Here is a 21037-nt window from a genome sequence, read left to right as displayed (position 1 = left end):
CACCGTGAGGGCAAGCCAGACCAAGGCACTAGGGGCAGGATGGTTGTAGGGAGAAGCGGCTGGTGCTGCAGGTACCTGGGTGAACATGGGCTTGCCATGCTGGGTCACCATGGTGCACTGGTCGCAGTCCAGCGAGACAAAGTTGTTGTGGAACGACTCCTTGGGGTGCTTGAGCACGTAGTAGAGCTCTGTGGCCCCCCCTTCAAAGATGCTGCGGAAGTAACGGGGAATCAGAGTCCGGCCGATCGCTGCAGGTGGGAGAAGGAAGAAGACAATGTCAACAAATCTGGCTGGCCCAGACGTGCTTTCTTGCACCTTGGGGTTGCACATGGAGAGGGTCCCCCAGTCCCCTCCAGCTGGATGCAGCTCCTGGGCATGCTGTTACCCTGGGGATGCTGATCCTTGTTACCCTGCCCACATCTCCTCTCTGTGCAATGCAATCGCTGTGTCTCCTGCCAGAGAGACGAGGCTCTCGGGAGGGAAGGAGGGCTCAAATCCGAGCCCTGGGGATCCCCGTGGCAGCTCCAGGCTGCACAAGCCCCCCAGCCATGCTGTGTGAGCCCAGGGGGCTACTCACTATATCTCTTTGGTCCATCCTCCAAGCAGAAAGTGATTGTTAACATGGCGTCATCCTCGAAGAACTCCGTGGTGAAGGCGTCCCACCACAGATTGTCACATTCCTGGGGACAGCAGAGAGATGCCAGGTTACGGGGAGATGGGGAGACAGCCCTCAACCTGCCAGGCAGAGCAGCCATGTGCTGAACCCTCTGAGGCCTGCACTCCTGGCTGGGCACTCAGAGAAGGGGTTGGCAAGCCCTGTCCCACAAGCAAGCAAGGGACAAGGCGCTGGGGCTCCTGCACAGCAGGGCAGGACCATGCCGCGACGGGGATTTCTCTTGGAGCCATCATAGCCTGCGAAAGCAGGCAGCATCCCCACCACACACACGCGGGAGCTTCCCCCTGCTTCTCTCGCCACCCTTCCCTTCCTGCTCCCCAGCGGGTCCCAGCGCCCTTCCCAGGCCCTGTCGCCCCCCAGCTCCTCACCTCTGTCCAGTTCTGCAGCCGTTTGTTGAGCTCAAATATCCTGTAGTCAGTCTGGTTCCCGTACGGTGTGTGCCTCCTGCCGAGAGAGCGGAGCACAAGCGGTCAGAGCGCGAAGGGAGCCATGGGGGGAGGAAAGGTCGCGAGTCCGCAGTGGGGGGACGCAGCGATGGGGAAGAACAGCCCCTTTGGGGCTGGGCCGAGCACGAGCAACCCCCCGCAACCCCCCGCAGCCCAGCAGCGGGCCTGCCCTGCCGAGGCATCCTTCCGCGGCTCCCTTACCGAGCGTGCTTGCACTGAACCAGGCCAAGCCCAGCACGCACGGCTGGCCATTGCTCTGCACCCCTGCGCTCGGCCAGCCCCAGCAGCGCAGCCGTGAGCGCACGCTCCCGGCTCCCTTCCCAACGGGCGCCCACCCATTCCCACTCAGCGTCCCCCGCGCGCCCGCTCTTACCCGATTCCAGGCTCCAGGTATGTGGGTGGGTACATGGGAGTAGGTCTGCGGGGAGAAGCAACGCACGCAGGTTAGCGCTGGTGGGCATCTCCACCCCTGCTGCCCCTTCCCCTGCCTCTAGCAGTAAGCGTGGGGCTCGCCGGAGACGAGACCCCCGGGCTGCACCCCCACGTCCCGCAGCCCCACGGGTGACCTGCATCCCTGAAGCTGGGCTCTGCTCCAGCACTGCCTGAGCTGCGCTGCTCCACCGCCCCGGGGGCCCGGACCGCATCCCTCCGGACACGTCCCGCTACTCTGAGGCTGGGGCTGATGCCAGGCAGGACGGAGGCTGGAGAAGGGGGTGTTTTTGCAGGAGCTGTGCTCCCTGTCCTGGATCATCCCGGGTGTTTGACCCGGCAAAGGGCTTGCCCCTGCTGAGCTAGGGGACCTAGGGGCTCCCTTGATCCCAAATGTCATCCTCTCTCTGCCCGGTCCCACCTGTGCCCCTGCTCCGATCCCACCTCTGCCTTGCACAGCAAGGCTGATGGAGAGGTCCCAGCGTCCAGGCCCGAGAGAAACCCGGACCCCACACACTCACCCCACATCTCGATCCAGCATGGTGCCTGGGTGGAAGGGGGGAAAGGCGTTGCCGTTCGGAGGCTCCTTTGGCGAGTACAGCTTGAACGACTTAGAGGAACAGCCTAGAGAGAGGGGGAGAAAGCAGGTCAGCCAGGCTCATCCCGGCACTGCCAGCGGGAAGTCCGGGAGGAGACGCAAACGGAGAGGAGGGAGCCACGAGCAGAGACCCCTGCAGAGGGGCCGGAGGCCCAGGCTGGCTCTCCCGGGGGCAGCTGATAGCCCCCCCGCCGTCCCCAAAGCCACCGGGGCCACGCACAGCCCCGCGCCAGCCCCTGCCTTTCCCACCCCCAGCACCCAGCGCCGATGGGACAAGGGCAGCAGCGGCAGGTCCCCGCGCAGCTCCCGCCACGCAGCAGCGAAGCCGGGTGGCCGGAGAGAGGGAGAGGGGAGACTCAGCCACGTAGGTTCACCCCGAGCCCTGCTGCGCCGGCGGGAGGCTGGATCCCAGTCCCGCTCGGCCCGCGTGCCCCGGGAGCAGCGAAGAGGAGGGAGGGCAGCTGCGGCGCCACTCCGGTGTCACAGGGACCCCGGCCGTGCCACGCGGGCACCGGGTCAGGGCTGAGCGTGCCCGGGCTCGAACAGCCCCACCCTGCAGGGTTCTCATCAGTGCACAGAGTTCGTCGGTCCTCAGCCAGCCGCTTCACGGGGGACGGTGCCTGATGGGAAGGGCCCAGCTGGTGTGCCAGGGAGGGCCCTGTCCCCGTCCCCCCCCAGCCTTTCGGCGCTGCTCCTAATCCTGCCGACCTGGGCAATCACGCGGGATCGTTTTGCTGACCTTTCTATTGCCATGGTGACGGGTGAATAATCGCCAGGACGCCCCGGTCCCCAGGCAGCCACCATCTGCCACTCAGGCAGCACCGGCCGGCGGTCACCGGGACCAGCCCCGGCCTCTCCGGCGGCACGAGACCCCCCGGCAGCCCCCTCTGCCGCCGCCGGATCCAGACACCCCGGCAAGGGGGGTGCCTCCCATGCCGTGCCCCCTCCCTGCACCGCCGGGGCCGGTTCCCGGGAGCCGCCGCCACTGCCAGCGCCTCTCCCAGCGCCCCGGGCCCCGCGGGGCCCCGGCATGCCCCGCCGCCGGCAGGACCCGGCACGCTGCGCCGGGGCCCTGTCGAGGCAGGCGAGGGCTCGGCCCGCGCGGGAGGCGCTCCCCCCCGGCACGCGGCCAGGCAGACGGGCTGACCCGGATGGGGCGAGCGCCGGCTCCACCGGCTCGGCCGGCCCCGCCGCGCGGCAGCAGCATTCCCGGGGCGAGCGGTGCTGGCGGCTGCTTCCCAGCACCCAGGAGCTCCTTTGCAGCGGCTCCCGGCTGAGCTGCAGCCACGTGGGATGCGGGAAGGGAGGAAGGAGCACGGGAGCCAAGGGAAGCGGCGCCGCCAGCGCTTGGGCCATGACTCCCACGGGCCCCCACCCCTCCCCACGGCACTCGTGTCCCTGTGCGTGTCCCTGAGCCCACAGGGATCACGCACACAGCGGAGCAAGTGAGGGCTGGTTTTAAAAAAAAAAAAAAAAAATCAAAGGGAGCCAAATCCCCGGCGCTAAACCCAACTTGCATCAGCACATGGGAAACCTTGCTTTCATTCCCCCATTCCTGCCTTTTTGGGCCGTCGTGCCTGCACCTCCCAAGCCCCAGGGGAGCACACTGGGGCCCGGGGGACCATCACCCAGGCAGAGGCGTCAGGGCTGCAGCGCCCTCAGCTACGCCACTCGGCCGGGCATTCCCCCCTCCTGCTCCTCACTTCAGCCTGTTTGCAAAGAGAGCAAATGGGGCCCGGCCCGTTTTCTTCATACGGCTGCTAACAAACATCGCCCTCTTGTTCCTACCTCGCCTTTTTATAGACGGACATAAAAAATGTGCTATGGAGGTCAGTGCTGGTACCAGAGATTTTTTGCTTTCTGCTTTAATGCACAAGCTCCCTGTCAAGCTCTGCCTAATGGAAATTAGGATTCCATTGAAACTGCACCAGAAAAACAGCATTTTAATTTCCTTCTTGCTGCTGTTAAATGACATTAAGTTGAAGCGTGCTCGCTGCATAGGAAACTTTCCAAAAGTGCATGTCTTCTGCTTACAGTGAACCAAGGCACATTACACAAAGAAAGAAGCAGCTACGGATCGTGGACTGAACTGCTTGTTTCTGGTCACCATGTCCTTGGGGGGGGCGGGGGGGAATAGAACTAGCAGATCTTATCCTCTGATGCTTTGTTTTTATTCATCGACGAGAGGAGGAAGGAAAAAGCCCCCAAGGTTCCTTGCTGTTCTCAGTCCCCCGGTTTGCTTCCCAGCTGCGAGCGGATCAGCCAGACACCTCAAGTGAAGATAATACTCTCTGTGCGCGCGGGAAGGTCTCCCGGGACGGTGGGACCAGGGGAGAAGATTGCTCTCCACCTGCTCCATTGCTCACGCTTTTCCCCTAACCCTCTGCTCCCGGAGATGGGCTAAGGGAAGGGACGGACCCTTGCTCTGACCCGCAGACCCATCCTGATCTTGGGGCTTTCCGAGCAGATTTAATACTGACATGACCTGGTTTGGGGGCTTCGCTAAGTGACCTGTCTCAGGCTCAGAGGAGCGAGGGGGGACGGGTTAGGTGATCTCAGCAACACCAGCATCCCGACCAAGTATTATTTTCATGCAGTGTAAAATGTGTTACTGGATTAAGTGGTTTTAATTAACTTTAACAGCAGCCTTAAGATTTACTACAGGCTGCTCAAATTCCAAATTCATTGCAGACAGGATTTTAAAACATGTGTAACACACACACACACACGCACGGTACAAGCATTACACAAAACAATGCAATTACTTTGAAACAGAAGCATCGTCAACACTGATTAAGATTCACGCAGCGCAGCCTGGCACATCCCTGCGCTCTCCCCCCTCCGCCCTGCCCGAATCGCTCTGCGACCCCCCGGCCCCCATCAGGGCACGGCGACGCAGACCCCCAGGGCTCCCCGCCTCCCTGCTGGGGCTCAGCTAGCCCCAGCGGCTCCCCGGCCCGGGGCTGCGCCGGTCCCCAGACGCTCTCCCAGCGCCACAACATGCTCGATGCCACAAAAATGCACACGCGGTCGGTAAGGGGGAAAAAAAAACAACAAAAAAAAAATCAGGCTGACGCTGCAGCTAGCGAGCTACCGGCCCGGGCAGGTCCCTCGAGCAGCGCGGTGCCTGCGGCGGGCAGGCGGTGCCACCGCTCCTCGGCCCGGGGAGGCACGGAGAGGGGAACCCTCCTGCGAGGCACCCCAAGGGCCGCGGCCCCACGCCGGCAGCGCCCGCTCAGCCGGGCCGGCTCTGCCGGGACAGAGCCCGTGTGGGAGCCGCTGGCCGGCTCGTTGCGTGCGAGCGCAGGCGGGCTCCGGGCTCGGCGCTTTACGCCTCGAGCCGGTGCCCGCAGGCGGCGAGCCAGGGCCCGCCGGGAGCCCACCGGCGCCGCGCAGGGCTCGTGCGGGAGCTTGGAAAAGGCACGGCAGGCAGCAGCTGGCGAGGAAGCCGCTCCGCGCACACGAGCGTCCGGGGAAGCGGCGGTGGGTGCACTCAGAGTGACTCACATGCAATTCGGCGGCGCCCAACCCTCCCTCTGCCTTCTCCGCCGCTTTCCTCGCCTGGGAGCAGCAGCCCTGCAAGCAAAGCTGCGCCGCCGCGCCGCCGCGAGCAGGACCAGGCAGCGGGGGGACGCCGCGAGCCCTCCCGGGGGTCTGGCCGGCAGGAAAGCCCTCGCCTGCGCTCCCCTCGCGCCGTCTCGCTGGCAAAGAGGGAAGAGCGGCCGGTACCGAGGACAAAGGCAGAGCAGCGCCGGCAGCTCGCCGTTACACCTGCGACCGCCAGCAGGACCCAGAGCTCCCGCCCGCGGGAGGAACCGTCTCCGGCCGGACAGCAATCGCGCTTTGCACGAGCGTCAAAGCTCAGCAACGAGGCAGAGACTCCAGAGGTTGGGAAAAAAAAAAAATAATAATAATAGCAAGAAAACTGGTCCGGAAAGAGGCTGCAGGGTTACCACACTGGCAGGCAGCAGCGTGCTCCTCCCGGCAGCCCGGTGGCGAGGAAGAGGGGCTAGCCTTCGCTGAAAGCCACGGCTCCTTCCCGGCATGCACTCGGCCTGTTTCCTGGCTGCCTAACGAGGCTTCAAAGTGTAAATAGCGGCATTGTTTCCGAGGCGCCGCTGCCTTCCCGGGGTGGGGAAGCCTGATAGAGGCAGGAAATCCATCTTCCCAGCCCAGCCCTGCTGGCACCGGCAGGAGGGGGCTCCCCGGAGCAGAGTGCACGGCAGCCTTGCTCCCGTGGATCAAGTAATTCCCGTGGCTTTGTCCACTGAGGGTTTCTGGTGCTGGGGAAGCTGGCAGGGCTGGGTGGGGGATATAGAGAGAGAAGTATCCAGCACATGGTCCAGCCCCCGGTTAGCCCCCAGCAACCCTGCCTTCACCTCTTCCTTCTCTTCTTTTTTGGAGCGGAGGGGAGGAAGAGGGGTTAGCTCAAAACCTGGTGCTGTTCTTGAATTAAAAGGAACCCTGACAACATACAGCGGCACTGCCCGAAACAAACTCTGTAAGCTACAATCAGCCCCAGAGCTGCAATTTCCAGCATCCCTGTTTGCTTTGAAAATGCGGCATCAACACAGCAGCAGCTCCTTGGAGGCCCGGCTATCCGTTTCCTGCAGGAAACCAGGCGGCGAGCTCACGGATCCGGCCTCGCTGAAAGAGCGAGCGTGGCCAACACGCCGCACAGCCCTGCTACAGCCAAGAGCAAATACCGACATATAAGAAGGCGAAGGGGACCACGGGGACCACGCTCTCGCTTGTCTCAAGCCGCCCAGCAGCTGTACCCACATCTGAGCAGGCCCCAGAGCTCATCCTGACCATCAGCCGTCTCCTTGCCCGCACCACCACGTGGCCACGTCTCCTGCAGCCAGGCAGCAGCGATAACTGGCTGACACCCAGAAAGAGCAGGAGTCTCCCCTTTTCTGTTTAGGCCCTTAGATGACTCAGACACGTGGTCGGAGATTTCGCAGGGGTGGGAGACAGGAGGGAGGATGCCCTGCCAACTGCAAAACCAACTGAAAACTGAATCCGCTCCAACGCTGCAAACCCCAGATGCAATCCCACGATAACCCAGTTTCAGCTCCGCTACTATCAGTTTGACACAAGTCACTCATTTCCTGTGACTCAGGGAAATCTCCCACTGGTCCTAAATATTGCTTTAAACGTGCCGTCTCGGAGATGTGTAATCAAACGCTGCTAATATCAGCCTCAAAAACCGGCTGACGCACACCTTTAACATTTTCAGCCTCCTTCCCTCTCGCCCAAACATGCCCACCCTTGCGCCCTGCCACGCTACAAAAATCCCTCACAAAATGAGAACGCTTGGGGCTGGGATCCTCCTCTTTCTCCGGCAGCAGGCACATGTGCAGCGTGGGGGAAAAAAACAAGCAACATGAGGTTGGAACCACAGGGCTAGGGGAAAAAAAAAAAACCTTGTCAGCACCCTGTGAAAAAAGCCTCCCGACAAGCTATAACTTTCATCTTCAAAGGTTTTTAGACTCTGTGGCAACACAGAAAATTTCACAAACGCAGCCAGACGCAGCGACGGCCCTCCAGAGCCTGCAGACAGCACCTCTGCTGCTGCTCGCAGCTCCTTCCCCGCCAGACACACGTCAGATCAGCAGAACAAAACACCACAGCTCCAGCCAAAATTCACGCAGGTTTCATACGCCTGCTGCTCGGGAAGCTCTCCGCAGGGCCGTGATGGAGCAGAGACCCGGAGGGCAGGGAAGTAGCGGTGAGCGACTGCTCCTGTCCCTCCAGCTGCCCAAGGGGGATCCCGGAGCAGATCTACCAGACCTGCTGGAGCTGAAAACACAACGCATGGTTTATTCCCTTCACCCATCCTCACACCGTTCCCTGCTCCCAGTCAGCCTCTGGGAGCCTTGAGGCTGCCAGGACCTGGCCAAGCGCTGCAGGGGAAGGCAGGGTCGAGCGCGGACCGGGGAGGTAGGGAAAAGCCCTGCCAGGCTCCGCTGCTATTGCTTGCGGCCCAGGCGCAGGCGAGCAGTCAGCCTGCCCAGGAGGCTGTCAGCCCCCACGTGGCGCATGGAGATTTGCAATCCCGGGATGCACCGCTCCACCTCGCTCCAAGCCGTTGCAACGAGCGCCGAGTGCTGCACGCTGGGACGCGTAGTCTCCGGAGACCGCAAGCCCCACCACGAAGAGCTGCCTCGCTCCATGTTGCGTCCTAGGTGGAGCCCCGCAGTCCTGGCAGCCGGCCAGCCGCCTGCTCCGGGGGGGAAGTTGGAAACTCCTGCTGCAAGGATGCAGTGGGAGCTGGCGCCTCCCAAGGCCCCTGTGCCTTCCAGCTGGCTGCGCCGCAGCGGCGTGCACCCGGGGCCAAAGCTTGGCACCGGGGCGCAGCGCTCGCCCCCAGGGGAAGGGCTTGGCTGCTCCGGCTGGACCGCGCGCCCTCACCTCCAGCGGGATGCCCTTGGATCCGGGCGTGGAGAGGAGGGAGACCAGCACTGAGCACAGCGCGCAGCCCTGGTGGGAACCTGCTCACTTTAAAGCCGTTGGCACCAAAGGACCTCCACTACTTTCTAAAGCTGTTAGTGCAAACCTCTGCCCCCATCAGCTCAGGCTGAGCTTGCACCCCTTTAGGAGGCAGTTTAAACCAAGACAAAACAGGCCACCCTCGACCTCATGAGGGTCGCGGAGGGGCTTGAGCTGGTTTAGCTGTGCTGGCTGGGCGCGCTCTCCTCCCAGGGCCCCCGCAAGCCCCCCGAGCGGAGACATCACTGCGCTAACAGCGCTCCGGTCCCAGCACCACTCTGCTCCCTGCCGCTCTCAAACCGCAGCGCCCTGCTCGCCCCTGTTTGGTAGACGGGGCACAGGACAGGGCAGCCACTGAGCGAAGGACCCAACGGGCCACGGGCAGAGCTGAGGACTGAGCGCAAGTCTCACAAACCCCCAGGGCAGGGTCGTCCTCTGGAACATCTGGGTGCCTCTGCGCTGCGAGCAGCTTCGGCACGCAGGGCCCATGGCTTGCACCCACGTCCAGGTGACTTGTGCTGAGGCAACAGCTGGAGAAGCACGGACCAGGAGCGCTCCTGAGCACCGAGACCAGCACAAGAATAAAGCTCTGAGACCACCCCAAAGAGGCCCCTACCTGCCACCAGCACCCAGGACACCAGCAGGCACCAGCACAGGTTTCTGCATCCACCTCTCCAGAACCTCAGTTAACACCTCCCAGAGGTCTCCTCCCGGAGCAGACGCTGCTTCGTTAGCGGCGCATGCTGTCGCTGGCCTCACTGCTTTGGATAACCACGGCTCTCAGAACCCTCAACGCCCAACTCGCAGCCTGACGCCGGGCTGAACCAGCCAGGGCTGCACGCACTGCTCGCGCCACCTCGACCCTCTGCCTGCACCCAGAGCGGCTCCCCCGCAGAGCCTGCAACCGGCTGGGACTCCCCAGGGCTGCTGGTTAGCCTGGGATCTGCCGACGGCACCAGTAACCCAGCACGCACGACGCAGGGCGATGGAGGAGCCCAAGTCCCCGTCCCAACCCCAAAGAGCTGACAGATGCCTGCCGCCTCCTCCGCCCGGCGCAGAACGAGAAGCGAAGCGCTCCAGAAACCGTCTCTGCCATTGCTGCACGGCCCGGGGCAAATCATCTCACCCAGGTATCCCCACCTGCAACACCAGTCTGCCCGAAACAGCAGCCAGGAGGGCAACCGGTGAGACAGCAAACCTCACCGTGGCAAGTGTTGCAATACACACACGCATGCACACACAGAGACACACACGGTGTAATTAACATCTGGAACACCCCGTCCACTGGGTCACTCGGAGGGCAGGAGGTTTTCGAAGGAAACGGCCAGCACGCATGTGGTCAGAAGCGCTGCTGCTGCTCTGCGACTGTGCAGAAGTTGCGGTTTTTGTTTTTATGGCGTCCGCAAGTTCATGCCAAGGTGCTCAGAGTCCGGGCTGGGTGCAGGTTGCTGCAGAGCTGCAAGTGTGCAGAGCTCTGGCACAAACCGGGGCGATGCTGGACAAGATTCAAAATGCCTCCGAAAGGAGCTGAAAGGTTCCTGGCGGCAGAGCCAGAGCGAGAAGGGTCTGGTGGAAAATGCTGCTTCGCAGGCAGGCTTTCCTGGAGACACCCACGGAGGACAACCTCTGCGGCAGCCGGCAGCGTCCCCCTGCCAGCCGCAGGACACTGAACAGACCCTTGGGCTGATCTGGTCCACCCCTCCTCAGATCCCGCATCCCTCGGGATGCTTAGGGAGGTGGGCTAGCCGCTCTCCCCAAAGAGCGGGCAGAAGGGGCGCCAGGTCCTGCCCCAGTCCAACGCACTGTTGCACACAAGTTCATTTCTGTGGCTTTTCACTAGCTTCTTCCTAGTCTACACCTGCTATAATCCGCTGCGGCCGCAAGGAAAAGTCCACGCCAAACAACAGAGAAAGCCCTGCATCGCCAAACCCATGGATTCAAACGTGAACCTGTCTTCCCTCAGATCATAACGTGCCTTTTCCTTTTTAAAAGCAACACACTTTGCCTGCCTTTCACTTGTTTCCTGAGTCTTTAAGGTGCCTCTGGGTCGCAGACATGGGATTTACACAAAATCAGGAAGGCAGAGATCATATTCTTTTCTTCTTCAATGGAAACCAGAATTCTCCCACAGTCAGAGCACTCCAAAAACTGAGGTTTTAAACAAAGAATAAAGACATCCAAATACGCCAATACTTGCAACAAAAACTGTGAAGAGCTGATACGTGCCTGACTCTGGAGGAGTCGCCACAAAACAAGGCACAAAGTGCTATCAGACGCACGGAGGAAAACCAGGAGACCCCAGTAAGGACGAGTTTGCTCCCGCACCTGCCTGCATGGAAACCTGGGACGCTTGACCCGCTACGACTCCGAGGAACACCGGTCTGATTTATCATCTGAAGTTGCGCTTTTCGCAAAACAGTCTGGTTTCAGGGAAGAAACATGCTGAAAGCTTTCCGGCTTGATACTAGGAGTGAAGCGGAGGGCTGCTTGGCAGCAGCAGCACCGCAGCATTAGGAGAGCCCTCCAAGGGTGAGGAAACCCATGCACCGCGCTCCAGGGAGCCACCGGCAAACTTCACATCGCAAGTCCCTCTCCACCAGGATGCCCCGGACAAACACAGCCGGACCATTTGGAAACCTGTGAGCACCGCTCGCCATGGCAATTCGGACCCTCCCGGCGAGAGGGAAGCAGCTGGGGTGTTGCACCCAGGAGGGGACGAGAAATAAGAATTTTGAAGGGGAGGGTTATGCCCCGAGCCCCAGGCTTGCGGGCGCTGTTCCCCAGGGTAGGGTGGAGGAAGGGACCCGAAACAGTGGGGAGCCTGCAATCCCGAGCCCTGTGACGGAGCCAGGGCTCGCTGCTCCCACGGGGCGTCTACACCAGCTCCCGTGCAATGCGTGTTTGCCAGGTGGCTGCAGGCGAGTCGCTTCACCTCTCCGCGAAACCACGGGGAACCGCCACAGGGAGCCCGGCAGGGCGAGGACTCGCTTTTCCGCGCTCGGTGCCAAGCCTCTGTCAACACGGGCCTGCTGCAATGGAAACGAGAGCCGCTTTCGCCCAGAAACCCCAGGACGCGGGGCCGGCTCCCAGCAGGGCTGTCCCAAGCCGCTCCGCAACGCCCGGCTCCGGCCCAGCTTACTCACCCGGCACCCTCCTGCTGCAGCCCTGTGAGCACCGGCGCACGGCTGTTGAACCGCTACGGCTCCGTCAAGGAGCCAGCAACCCGCACACGGCCGGGACCACGGGAAAAACACGCCGTCCCTCCACGCGTGCACCAACCTCCGCGCGCGTGGAGCTGCAGCGCCAAGTTTCCCCGGGCCCCGAGCGCTCTGCGCTCGCACGCTCCCCGGCCGCCCCCACGCTCAAGCGCCCCCGGGCCAAGCCGGTGCTTTGTCCGACGGCGAGGACGAGCTCCGCGCGCCGCGCAGCCCCGGGACCCCCGCCGAAGCGCCCGCGCTCCCGCGGCGGGGAGCGGCTATTGTGCCAAGGGCCGCGGCCTGCGCGCTCGCGCCCCTCGGGGCGTCGCGGGACCCCCGACGCCGCTGGCGGCGGCGGGGACGGAGCGAGTTGCAGCGGGCGGGCGCGGAGCGGCGCGGCCCCGGGGCGCCCCGGCGGGGTGACAGCGCGGGGCGGCCGTCGGGGGGCGGGAGAACAAAGGGAGCCGCGGGCGGGGCGCAGCGCGGCGGGGCCCCGCGGGGCGCCTCTCCCGGAGCCGGAGGGCAGCGGGGCGCCGCGCGGGGGGGGCAGCAGCGGCAGCGCGGGGCCGACGCCGAAACTTTGCCGGAGCCGCGGCGGGGCGGGCGGGACCGGGAGTGGGAGCGGGAGCGACCCCTCCTCCCCTCCCCTGCGCTCGCTCCCCGAGCGGGGCCGGGAAACTTCCGCGGGGCGCCCCGCCGGCGCGGGGCACTCACCGCGGGGCGGCCGTCGGGGCGGGCGTCTCGGCGCGGCGGCGGGGCGCGGGGCGGCGCGGGGCGGCCGCCATGGGGCGGGCGGGGCTGGGGCGGGCGGGGCGCGCGGGGGGCGGGGCGCGCGCGGGGCGCTTCCTTTGTCTGCGCCGCGCGGGCCCACAATGGCCGCGGCGGCGGCGGCGGCGGCGGCGGCGGCAGCGCGGCGCGGCGCCCGCTGCCGGCCGGCGGGGACGGGGCGCACGCGCGCGCGCACCAGCACACGCACGCACGCGCGCGCGCACCTCGCGCGGCCCCCGGAGCACAAAGGGCCGCGCGCCCCCCCGAGGGCGCCGGTGCCCCCGCACCGGCCCTGCTCCTCCCGCGGGGAAGGCGGCGGTCCTGCCCGCACCCTGCACGGCCACCCCGCCTGCACGCTGAACAGCCACCCTGCATGGTCCCCCTGCCCGCACCCTGCACGACCACCTGGCACAGTCACCCTGAACAGCCACCCTGTACCATCTCTGCCTGCACCACGCATGGCCGCTCTGCACAGCACCACCTGCACCCTGCACGGCCACCCTGCTTCCACTGTGCCCGGCCACCCTCCTCACACTGCACAAGGCCACTCTGCCTGCACCCTGCCTGCACACTGCACGGCCATCCTGTTTGCAGTGCGCCTGGCCACCCTGCCTGCACTCTGCCCACACCCTGCCTGGCCACCCTGCCTGCACCCTCCTCGCACTGTACCTGCCTCTCCTGCCTGCACCCTGCTTGTCCCTGCCTGCCCACTCTGCACAGACACCCTGCTGCCCCAGCGGGCCACCCTGCCCACTCCAGCCCAGCCACCTCACTGCAGCCGAGACACAAGCCAGCCCCGGGCAGGCTCGCACCCCAATGGGCTCTAACAGGGAAAGGCCCCCGCAGTGGTTCCCAGGTGAGCAGAAGATCCAGTTTTCACAGATACTGAGTTCACCGCTGCGTGTTCTTAGCTTAGTTAAAAGTTTGCCGTTTCCAGCACTTTCAGCACATCGGCTCATGTACATACATATACACATAAAATACATATATATTTGTTATATATTTTATATTATATATATTATTATTATATAGCTATAAAATATATAGTTATATATTATTTATTATATATTATATGTATTTATTTATTTGCACAGCACCAGGGCTGTCACACAACAGCGCCTCTGATCACCATGCAAACCACCGCCATGCCTCGGAGGTGAAACCGCCGGCGTCGAAAACCAGCATTAGGTACCGCCGCCGCAGTGGAGGCGACGGCCAAAAAGGCCACCCCGCACAGCGCCCACCGGTCCGCACTGGGCTTGGTCTGCTGCGGCTGCCGCCCAGTCCTGGCCCCACCGGCGGCGAGGGAAGTGGGTGCCCTCTCCTGCCAGCCTCATCAGGGGCTTGACGCAGCCCAGCGCTGAGCTTGGCACCAGCTGGAAAAGATTTCTTTCCCTGTGAAAGTTTCAATAAAAATGTACTTTTTTTTTCTAGTTTGCTTTGATTTTTCTTTGAAGTTTTGGGAGATTTTTCTTCCTTAACCCTATTCCTCTCTCCCTGCGGGGCCGCGACCTGCTGTCATTACACCAATAAATCACGCCGGTCGGGTGACAGCTACGGGATGGCAGGCCCCGAAATACCCCCCCGTCCCCTCCGCAGGCACGAGGATGCGGGAGGCGCGCTCGGCCACCAGAGCTCACCAGCACCGCGCGCAGGCTCCGCAGCCCGGCACAGCCACAGCAAACGCCCCCCCGAGCAATTTATCCCGGGGCTCAGCAGCCCACTGGGACCGCTCACGTGTCCCCGCTCGGCTCTGACGACAGCGCTGGCCTGGTCCACGTGGCTGCAGCAGCCCCAGCTGTTTATGGTTATAGCCGAGTTAATAATTAAATAGATGCTGGATGGAGAGCAGAAGGGCCGGGATGCAGCTGGGAAGCGTGCGCGGGGGCGATGGTGGTGGGGGAGCCCCTTCCTTGCGAAGCGCCGCCACACGCAGCGCGGGGGCAGCGACGGGCCGTTCCCGCACCCCGGGTTTTCGCAGTGGGACCCCCCTCCCGGCCCCACGCTCCCATGCCCATGCACGGCACGTTGCATGCGTGCAGAAGGGAGGCTGCGGAGCCCCGGGCAAAAGGTGCCGGCGAGTCCAACGTGGCAGCGGGCCTGCGTCCCCCATGCCGCGCGGGCGGGAGATGCCGCGAGGCCCCTGTCCCCCCGCACCAGGCACGCGAGAGCCGAGGAGGAGGAGGAGGGCCGGGCATGGCACGCTCGGGAGCTCCCCGTGCTGACGCCCCGCCAGGGGCCCCGGGCGCCCCCAGGGCCTCCATTGCATGCGCTCTGGCGCACACCCGCGTGCAGCAGGGACGCAGATATGTGCTTACACAAAAAAAAATAAAATAAAATAAAATCTGCTAGCTATGCAAACTGCACCGCCTGCCCAGGCAGCGAAGGGGACACGGACCGGCCTGGCGCTTTCCAAACGCCCTGGACTCGTCCAAATAACAGCGGCACCGGGGCGCCTCTGCAGGCACGCAGGTGCGGAGCCCGGCCTGCGCCCCAGAGTCCCCCCCGCAGCCGCCAGCTCCCCCGAAACCCTGCCGCCTTTCCAATGCAAACCTGCTTTGCTCCCCTGCCTCTCTCAAGGGGGGAACTTCCCCCCCCCCCGCCCTAAAGCTATGCACGCCTGGATCAAGGGGGTGCAGAAAGCAGGCCCCCCTTTCTCCTCCAGAGAAGGCACGGCTCCCTCTCCCCCAGGAGGTGGCTCGGTGGAGGCTGGAAACTCAACAGTGAGTCATGCTGGGCAGGCGGCGGATCCCGGGGGCTCCAGGGATTAACCCTTCCCAAACGGCACTGGTTGCAGGCAGCAGGACGCGTAAGGACAGCCCAGGGGCTGTGGGAAAGGCTGGCTGAGGGCTGCCAGGGCAGCGGCGCGGAGTTACCGCTGACGGCACGGGGACACACCTGGAGCGTCCCGGAGGGAGCGGAGGGGAAGGCGCGGGGAAGGGAGCGATGCCACAGGGAATGAGCCGCAACCAAGCGCGCACCTCTGCGCACACCCACTCCAAAGCAAGAGGAGCTGCAGAAAGATCGCGCTGCGGGGGAGGACACCCGACGAGCACGTGCGGCCCGCACAGGATGCCAGGGGGGCAGGGTTACCAGCACGGGGCCCAGACGGGGCGCCCGCGCCCGCACCAAGTCCCCTTCCCATCCAGTGGGTCACCAGAGACGCAGCGACGGGCAGAGGCCAGCAAAAACCAACGCCGGGGCCTGCACCCAGCCCCCTGCTCTGCCGCGCGCTGCGCAGCACCCCGGGCGCCCGATCGCTGCTTGCTCCCATGAAACACGCCACCCACGCCTGGAGGCATCCCGGGAAAGGGGGTCTGCGGGTGTCGTCACCCGGCTGCAAGCAGGCTCCAAGGGGCAGGAGCGCGCTGCATGCAGACCTTGGCGGATCCTGCTGGCAAGGGCTTTCCCGTGGCAGCGGCACTGGAGAAACACCCCGCAGCATTCCTGCACTGTCCTTGCGGCATCACAACTCACGGCCCGCAGGCAACCCAGGCGGCGGAAGAAAGAGGGCCCCGTCCCATCGCCGCCGGCCCCGCTCAGTGGCTCCCTCCTTGCGCACGGAGAGGGGTTACGAAGCCCGAAGCCCAGACTTCCCCCAGACACGGAGGCAGGTTTTGCAGCCCCAGCTCGGCCACCCACAGCAGCAAGCCCCGGCCCCCCCGGCAGCGGCCTGGGGCGAGCCTGCCAGAGCCTGGGGGTTTATGACTCCGGGCGCTCCAGGTGGATTCTCTCATGTTACAAGAATGGTTCGTTTTACAGCCAGTTTCCTGGCCTGGGGCTGGTCCCGGGATCCTGCGCAGAAAAGCAGGCTCGGGGCGGCCTGGCTGAGCCGGCACCCCAGGGGCCAGGCAGAGAGGGGTGCTCGGCGGGGGTTAGGTGCATCTGGATGGGGAGCTCGCCGGGAACGCCGCCGCAGGGCTGCGCTACGGCCCCGGCCCCCGTGCACGCCTCCCAGGGCCGCTGCTGCCGCCGCCGCACGTGGTTTATTTTAAGCAGGTAACTCTCTCCCGGCAGCGCCCGCCCCTTCCCCTCACCCCTCGCGCAGCGCTGCCGAGCGCTCTGGAGCGGCTCTCCCAATATAGCAGCATCAAATAGCTCCATCAATAATGCATCGCTCCCGCTTCCTTCTGCCGCTGTGTTTTCGTTGCTAACACGCGTGCCCTTCCCGCCCAACCGCTGCCGCCTCTCTGCCAGCTGGGCCAAACAGGGATGCAGCCGCTGCCGGACGGGGCGCCAGGCGCTCCGCCGCCCGCCCGTCCCGGAGCTCCAGGCCTAGCGCCCGCCGGGACCGGCCGTCCAGCCCCACTCGCCCGGCCCAGGGCCTTCGCTGGGGAAACTGCCGGCCCGTTGATGTCTGTGGCGCATGCACCAGCCCCAGGCACAGCACATGCCGGAGCAGAGGCGCCGGAGCGGTGCCCTCCCGCGCGGCGGCGAGAGGGCAGGGCGTTATCGGGGGCCTGCGGCAGGGTGGGACGGGAGCAGGGCAGGGGCTGGCATCTGGGGCACGGGAGATTAAGCCGCGACGCAACGTCCGTGTTTGCCCCGCGACGGCCACCCGCTCGCGAGGGAAGGGGGCGAGCAGCAGCGGGGACCCCGGTTTGACAGCGCCGACGGGGTCCGGCCGCCCTGCCCGCGGCGGGACGGGCTGCGCGCCGCCGTGCCGCCCTGCCCCAGGTGGGGCTCGGCGCAGCCAGGGCCCCCCCGCAGCCCCCCCGGCGCCCTCCCCCTCCTGCAACAGCAGGAAACCGCAGCCGCAGCCTGCAGGCGGGCTGATAACGGTCCCCCGGCCCCATCCTCCCCCCGGCGGGCCCCGGGGGGCCGGGCAAGGGGCCCCGGGGCCGCCGCGTCTCCCTGACGCCGCGAGGGCGCACAGTGCTCCCCGGGGACGTGCCCACGGCGGTCCTGCGCACGCACAGGCGCACGCTCTCGCGTGCCTCGCGGCGGCGCAGAGGAGCCCCCGCGCGGTGCCACCCTCTCCGGCACGGCGCTGCAGGGCTCCCACGGACCCTCTCCCCTCCGGGCTGGGCCGAGGCAGAGCCCCGGCCTCGCCGCCGCGCGAGACGACCGCGGGCCCTTCGCCGACACGTGTGTCCTTGCCTGCAACAGCGACACGGATGTGGCCAGGGGAATCCCGCGGCAAACCGGGTGGGGGGAGGAGAGGCAGGGTGGCATGAAACCGAGACACAAAAACAAGCTAGACACGCAGGGGACGGACAGGAGACACCTGTGCCGCTGCCACCCCAGGGCAGATGCTGGGCCAGGTGCCCCCGGCCTCCCCCTCCTGCCCTGCCCGGGGGCATTTAGCCACCCGGCTGGTGCTTCCCCCCAGCAGGGAAGCCAGGAGAGGAGCTGGGCATCTCCCGCGTCCGGGGCCAGGGCCGGAGGGTGACGCCGGGCACTGCGCGCGCTTTGCACCCACGCGCAGGTCCAGGGAGGCGGAAAGCGCCGGGGGCTGGCGGTTCGGTGGTCACCACCGCCCATCGGCATGGCCAGGTCACTCGGCCGCGCGGAGGTGACCCAGGGTCTCCGCTCACCAGCCACCCGGGGCACACAGCACCAAGTTTATGCCGGCTTTGGGCTTTTATAGCACTTTTACATCGGCCGCAGGGGGAACAGGCAATACCATTTCTGGAATAAACTCGGAGCCAGGCAGACAGACAAGCAGTGCTGGAGCAAAGTTAACCCGTCAAAGTTTTTCTGAACAACCCCGAGCCAGCAGGGTGAGCTCGCAGAGGCCCAGAGCTTCGCGCCATGCGGCTGCGACGCGTCCAGCCTCCTGCCAGTGCCCTAAACCCCGATTTACCGCATCGCTGAGCACAGCCTGCACCGGGCAGCCTTTACCCCCTCCTGCCTTTGCTAGACCTGCCAGCTCGGCTCCGGAGCTCGCCAAGGGAAGACGGTGCGCGCGGCATCCACCGGGCAGACGCTTCTCAGCGCGGAGGCAAACAGGGCAAAGGGCATTTTCCATCCAAGCACCACCAGCAGCGTGGAAACGAAACGCCCGTAAAAGCATGCCCTGCCGCCCCGGCACAGCCTCTGCCCAGGACTCCCGGCCAGCAGCCTGCGGTGACCTCCGACGGATAGCAGCAGGGCTCGAGAGCCAGCAGAGGAAGCATCTCGTGCGCGCGGTTCCCACCGCTTGGCCGGCCGTGCCCGCGCGGGAGGCGAGGGCTGCGCTAAGCGTCTCGGCTGCGGGATCCCACCGAGGGCCGGTTTCTCCGCTTGCTACTCGGGCCGCGAGAACGGTGCGCGGGACAGCACGGCCCCGGGGCACGGAGGGGCTGCTCGGGGCCTCCCAAAGAGCTCCGCCAGGATCACAGTGCCGCGCTGCCGCCCCGAGCAGCAGAGCCGGCCTGGCCCATAGCCGCGGGCTCTGGGTGGGGGACGCGCCGAGCGAGGCGGGCGGATTCGCCGCTCTCCCACTCCCGGCCCGGCGGGTGACGAACACGGCACACAGGGCCACAGGACTTCCCCAGGCAGGGCAGCTCGCGGCAGCAGGCAGCTGCCTCTCCTCCTGCCCCAGTGGCCCCCCCGCCCGAGCCGGCCCCAGCACCCCATTTTTCTCCAGCACGGCGCATTCCTCCCGCGCACGGCTCAGCAAAGCCGGTGCTCCGTGTGGGACGCTCGGGCGGAGGAGGATGCTCCGGCACCCAGGGGAGGCGCCGGGCATGCAGCACTCCCCTCTGCAGGCTTGGCAGGTCAGGGGCCGAGACGCTGCGTTTTCAGAGGACGGCAGAAGAGAGAGACCCGCGTTTGCAGCCCAAATTTCAAAGCATCTGGATGCCCAGGCCCTGCCCCAGAGCAGAAGAGCCCAGCACCATGCAGGATGAGGCGTTCGCCTGCCGTACAGCACGGGAAGCAGTCGGCTCAGCTGGGGCAAGGGGCTGGCGGCAGCGGGACCCCCCTGCTCCTTCCCCCCGGGCAGGCCTGGCTGCACCCCGACGCAGCGCTGGTGGCGGTGGGGAAGGGGGTTGGCCCCCCTCTGCGGAGCCGGAGCCCACGTGCTGCGGCTGCCCCGAGCCCCCCCTCCGCCAGCCGCAGTGTTCAGGCTCCTCTCCGCGCGCCGGCGTCCCTTCCCAGCGCATCTGTCGCAGGAGGCACGTGGCGTCACTCGGCCTCGTGATAACCGGGGACACGCAGCGCGAGCTCCGCTCAAGGGAGGGAATCGGCGAGACGGCAGCCCCTCAGGGCCGCCAGCTCCTGGTGCCCGGGTCTTCGCATCCGTGCGGAGCCGGAGCCCAAACCTTCTCCCACCCGGCCCTGGGGAGACGTTCGCCAGGGCAGGGGCGAGAGGTGCACGGACACAGCGCCTTGCTATCCCCAACGCGGGCACCGCTCGCCCCACGCTGCCCCCCTACGTCCAAATCTGGGACCCGCGGGAGGACGGGACGAGCATCGTCCCGGGCAGATACGTCCAACCAGGGTGGCCAACCCTCGCGCTCTGGGGCCCGACGCGACGGCACGCGCGGGCGAGGAGGGACAGCCGTGCTTTGCAGGGCTCGGGCGCAGCGGCCCGCGGAGCGCCACAGCAAGGACGGCGCAGCGCGGAGAGCGCCAGCCCGGGGGCCGGCTCGCGGCTCGGCAGCCTCGCGCGCCGCCTGACCTTGGGCAAGGCGCTCCGCCGCTGCAAGCAAACGGAGAGCGCCGCCGGAGGCAGCCCCGCAGGGGAGGGGAAGGCTGGGATCCTCGCTGCCGCCCTCCCTCCGGGGCCGCGTGGGAGGAGGCGGCACCGCTCTGCTCCCCTCTCCGGGGGCCCCGCGGCACCAGCGCCGTTACCACGGGGGGCGGCGGAGGGGGGGATTTTTGTAAGCCCGGAGCCGACCTCCAGCCCGGTGCCAAGACCTCCCCCGGCACGAAGGGCCGAGCTGCGGGGAGCCGGGCACGCGGTCCCGGCCGGCCCCGGCGCCCGCGCTGCCTCCGCCGGCTCCCTTCGGGGTTTGTTTACTTCCCGCCGCCTCGCTGCCTCTCCCCGCAAGGGCTGTTTTTGTTGGGTTTTTCGCACGGCAAGCCCCGCGGGGGCCCGATCTCCAAGGGGGGCGGCCGAGCGCCGCTCCGGGCCTCCAGCGCCAAGACCCCCGCCGGCAGCTCCCAGGCAGGAAACTCCTCCAAGTTAACGCAGCCCCGAAGAGCAGCCTGGGCACAGCGGCTCATTAAATGTTGCTGGCTGGCAGGAGGCCAGCGGCAGAGCTTGGGTGGTTTTTTTTCCTCCTTTTTTCTTTTTTTTTTCCCCTATATTCCGATAAACAGTCCAGGGAGGGGAAGGGGGAGGGGGGACGTGACCAGCAGGGAAGTCTCTAGATGTGCCATCAAGCCTCGGGTGGGGAGGGAGGGGGGGGAAAGGAGGGGGCGCACACGCGCGGATGCACGCGCACCCGCACGGATGCACCCGTGTGGATGCACGCACACCCGCACGGATGCACGCGCACGG

The 21037-nt window shown here is 65.7% G+C and overlaps 1 protein-coding gene across 3 annotated transcripts in view; it reads right to left on the bottom strand.

Annotated features, from left to right (window-relative positions):
• The window catches only part of LDB1 (LIM domain binding 1), a 28492-nt gene that overhangs the window by 4908 nt on the left and 2547 nt on the right, over positions 1–21037 (bottom strand). For 2 of the 3 annotated variants that reach the window (XM_067300137.1, XM_067300138.1), the window contains exons 2-6: positions 2073–2175; positions 1496–1540; positions 1045–1120; positions 578–680; positions 76–248 (exon numbers count right to left, since the gene is read on the bottom strand). In XM_067300137.1, the coding sequence (XP_067156238.1) occupies positions 76–248; positions 578–680; positions 1045–1120; positions 1496–1540; positions 2073–2175 (500 nt within the window). Of the gene's footprint in view, positions 1–75; positions 249–577; positions 681–1044; positions 1121–1495; positions 1541–2072; positions 2176–12552; positions 12620–21037 lie in introns of those variants that run through there. The other variant, XM_067300139.1, reaches the window with a different exon arrangement.

This window comes from Apteryx mantelli, chromosome 7 (assembly GCF_036417845.1).
Source record: "Apteryx mantelli isolate bAptMan1 chromosome 7, bAptMan1.hap1, whole genome shotgun sequence".
Classification (NCBI taxonomy): Eukaryota; Metazoa; Chordata; class Aves; order Apterygiformes; family Apterygidae; genus Apteryx; species Apteryx mantelli.
The sequence above is the reverse complement of the archived record's forward strand: the minus strand, read 5'-3'. Positions and strand labels throughout refer to the sequence as shown.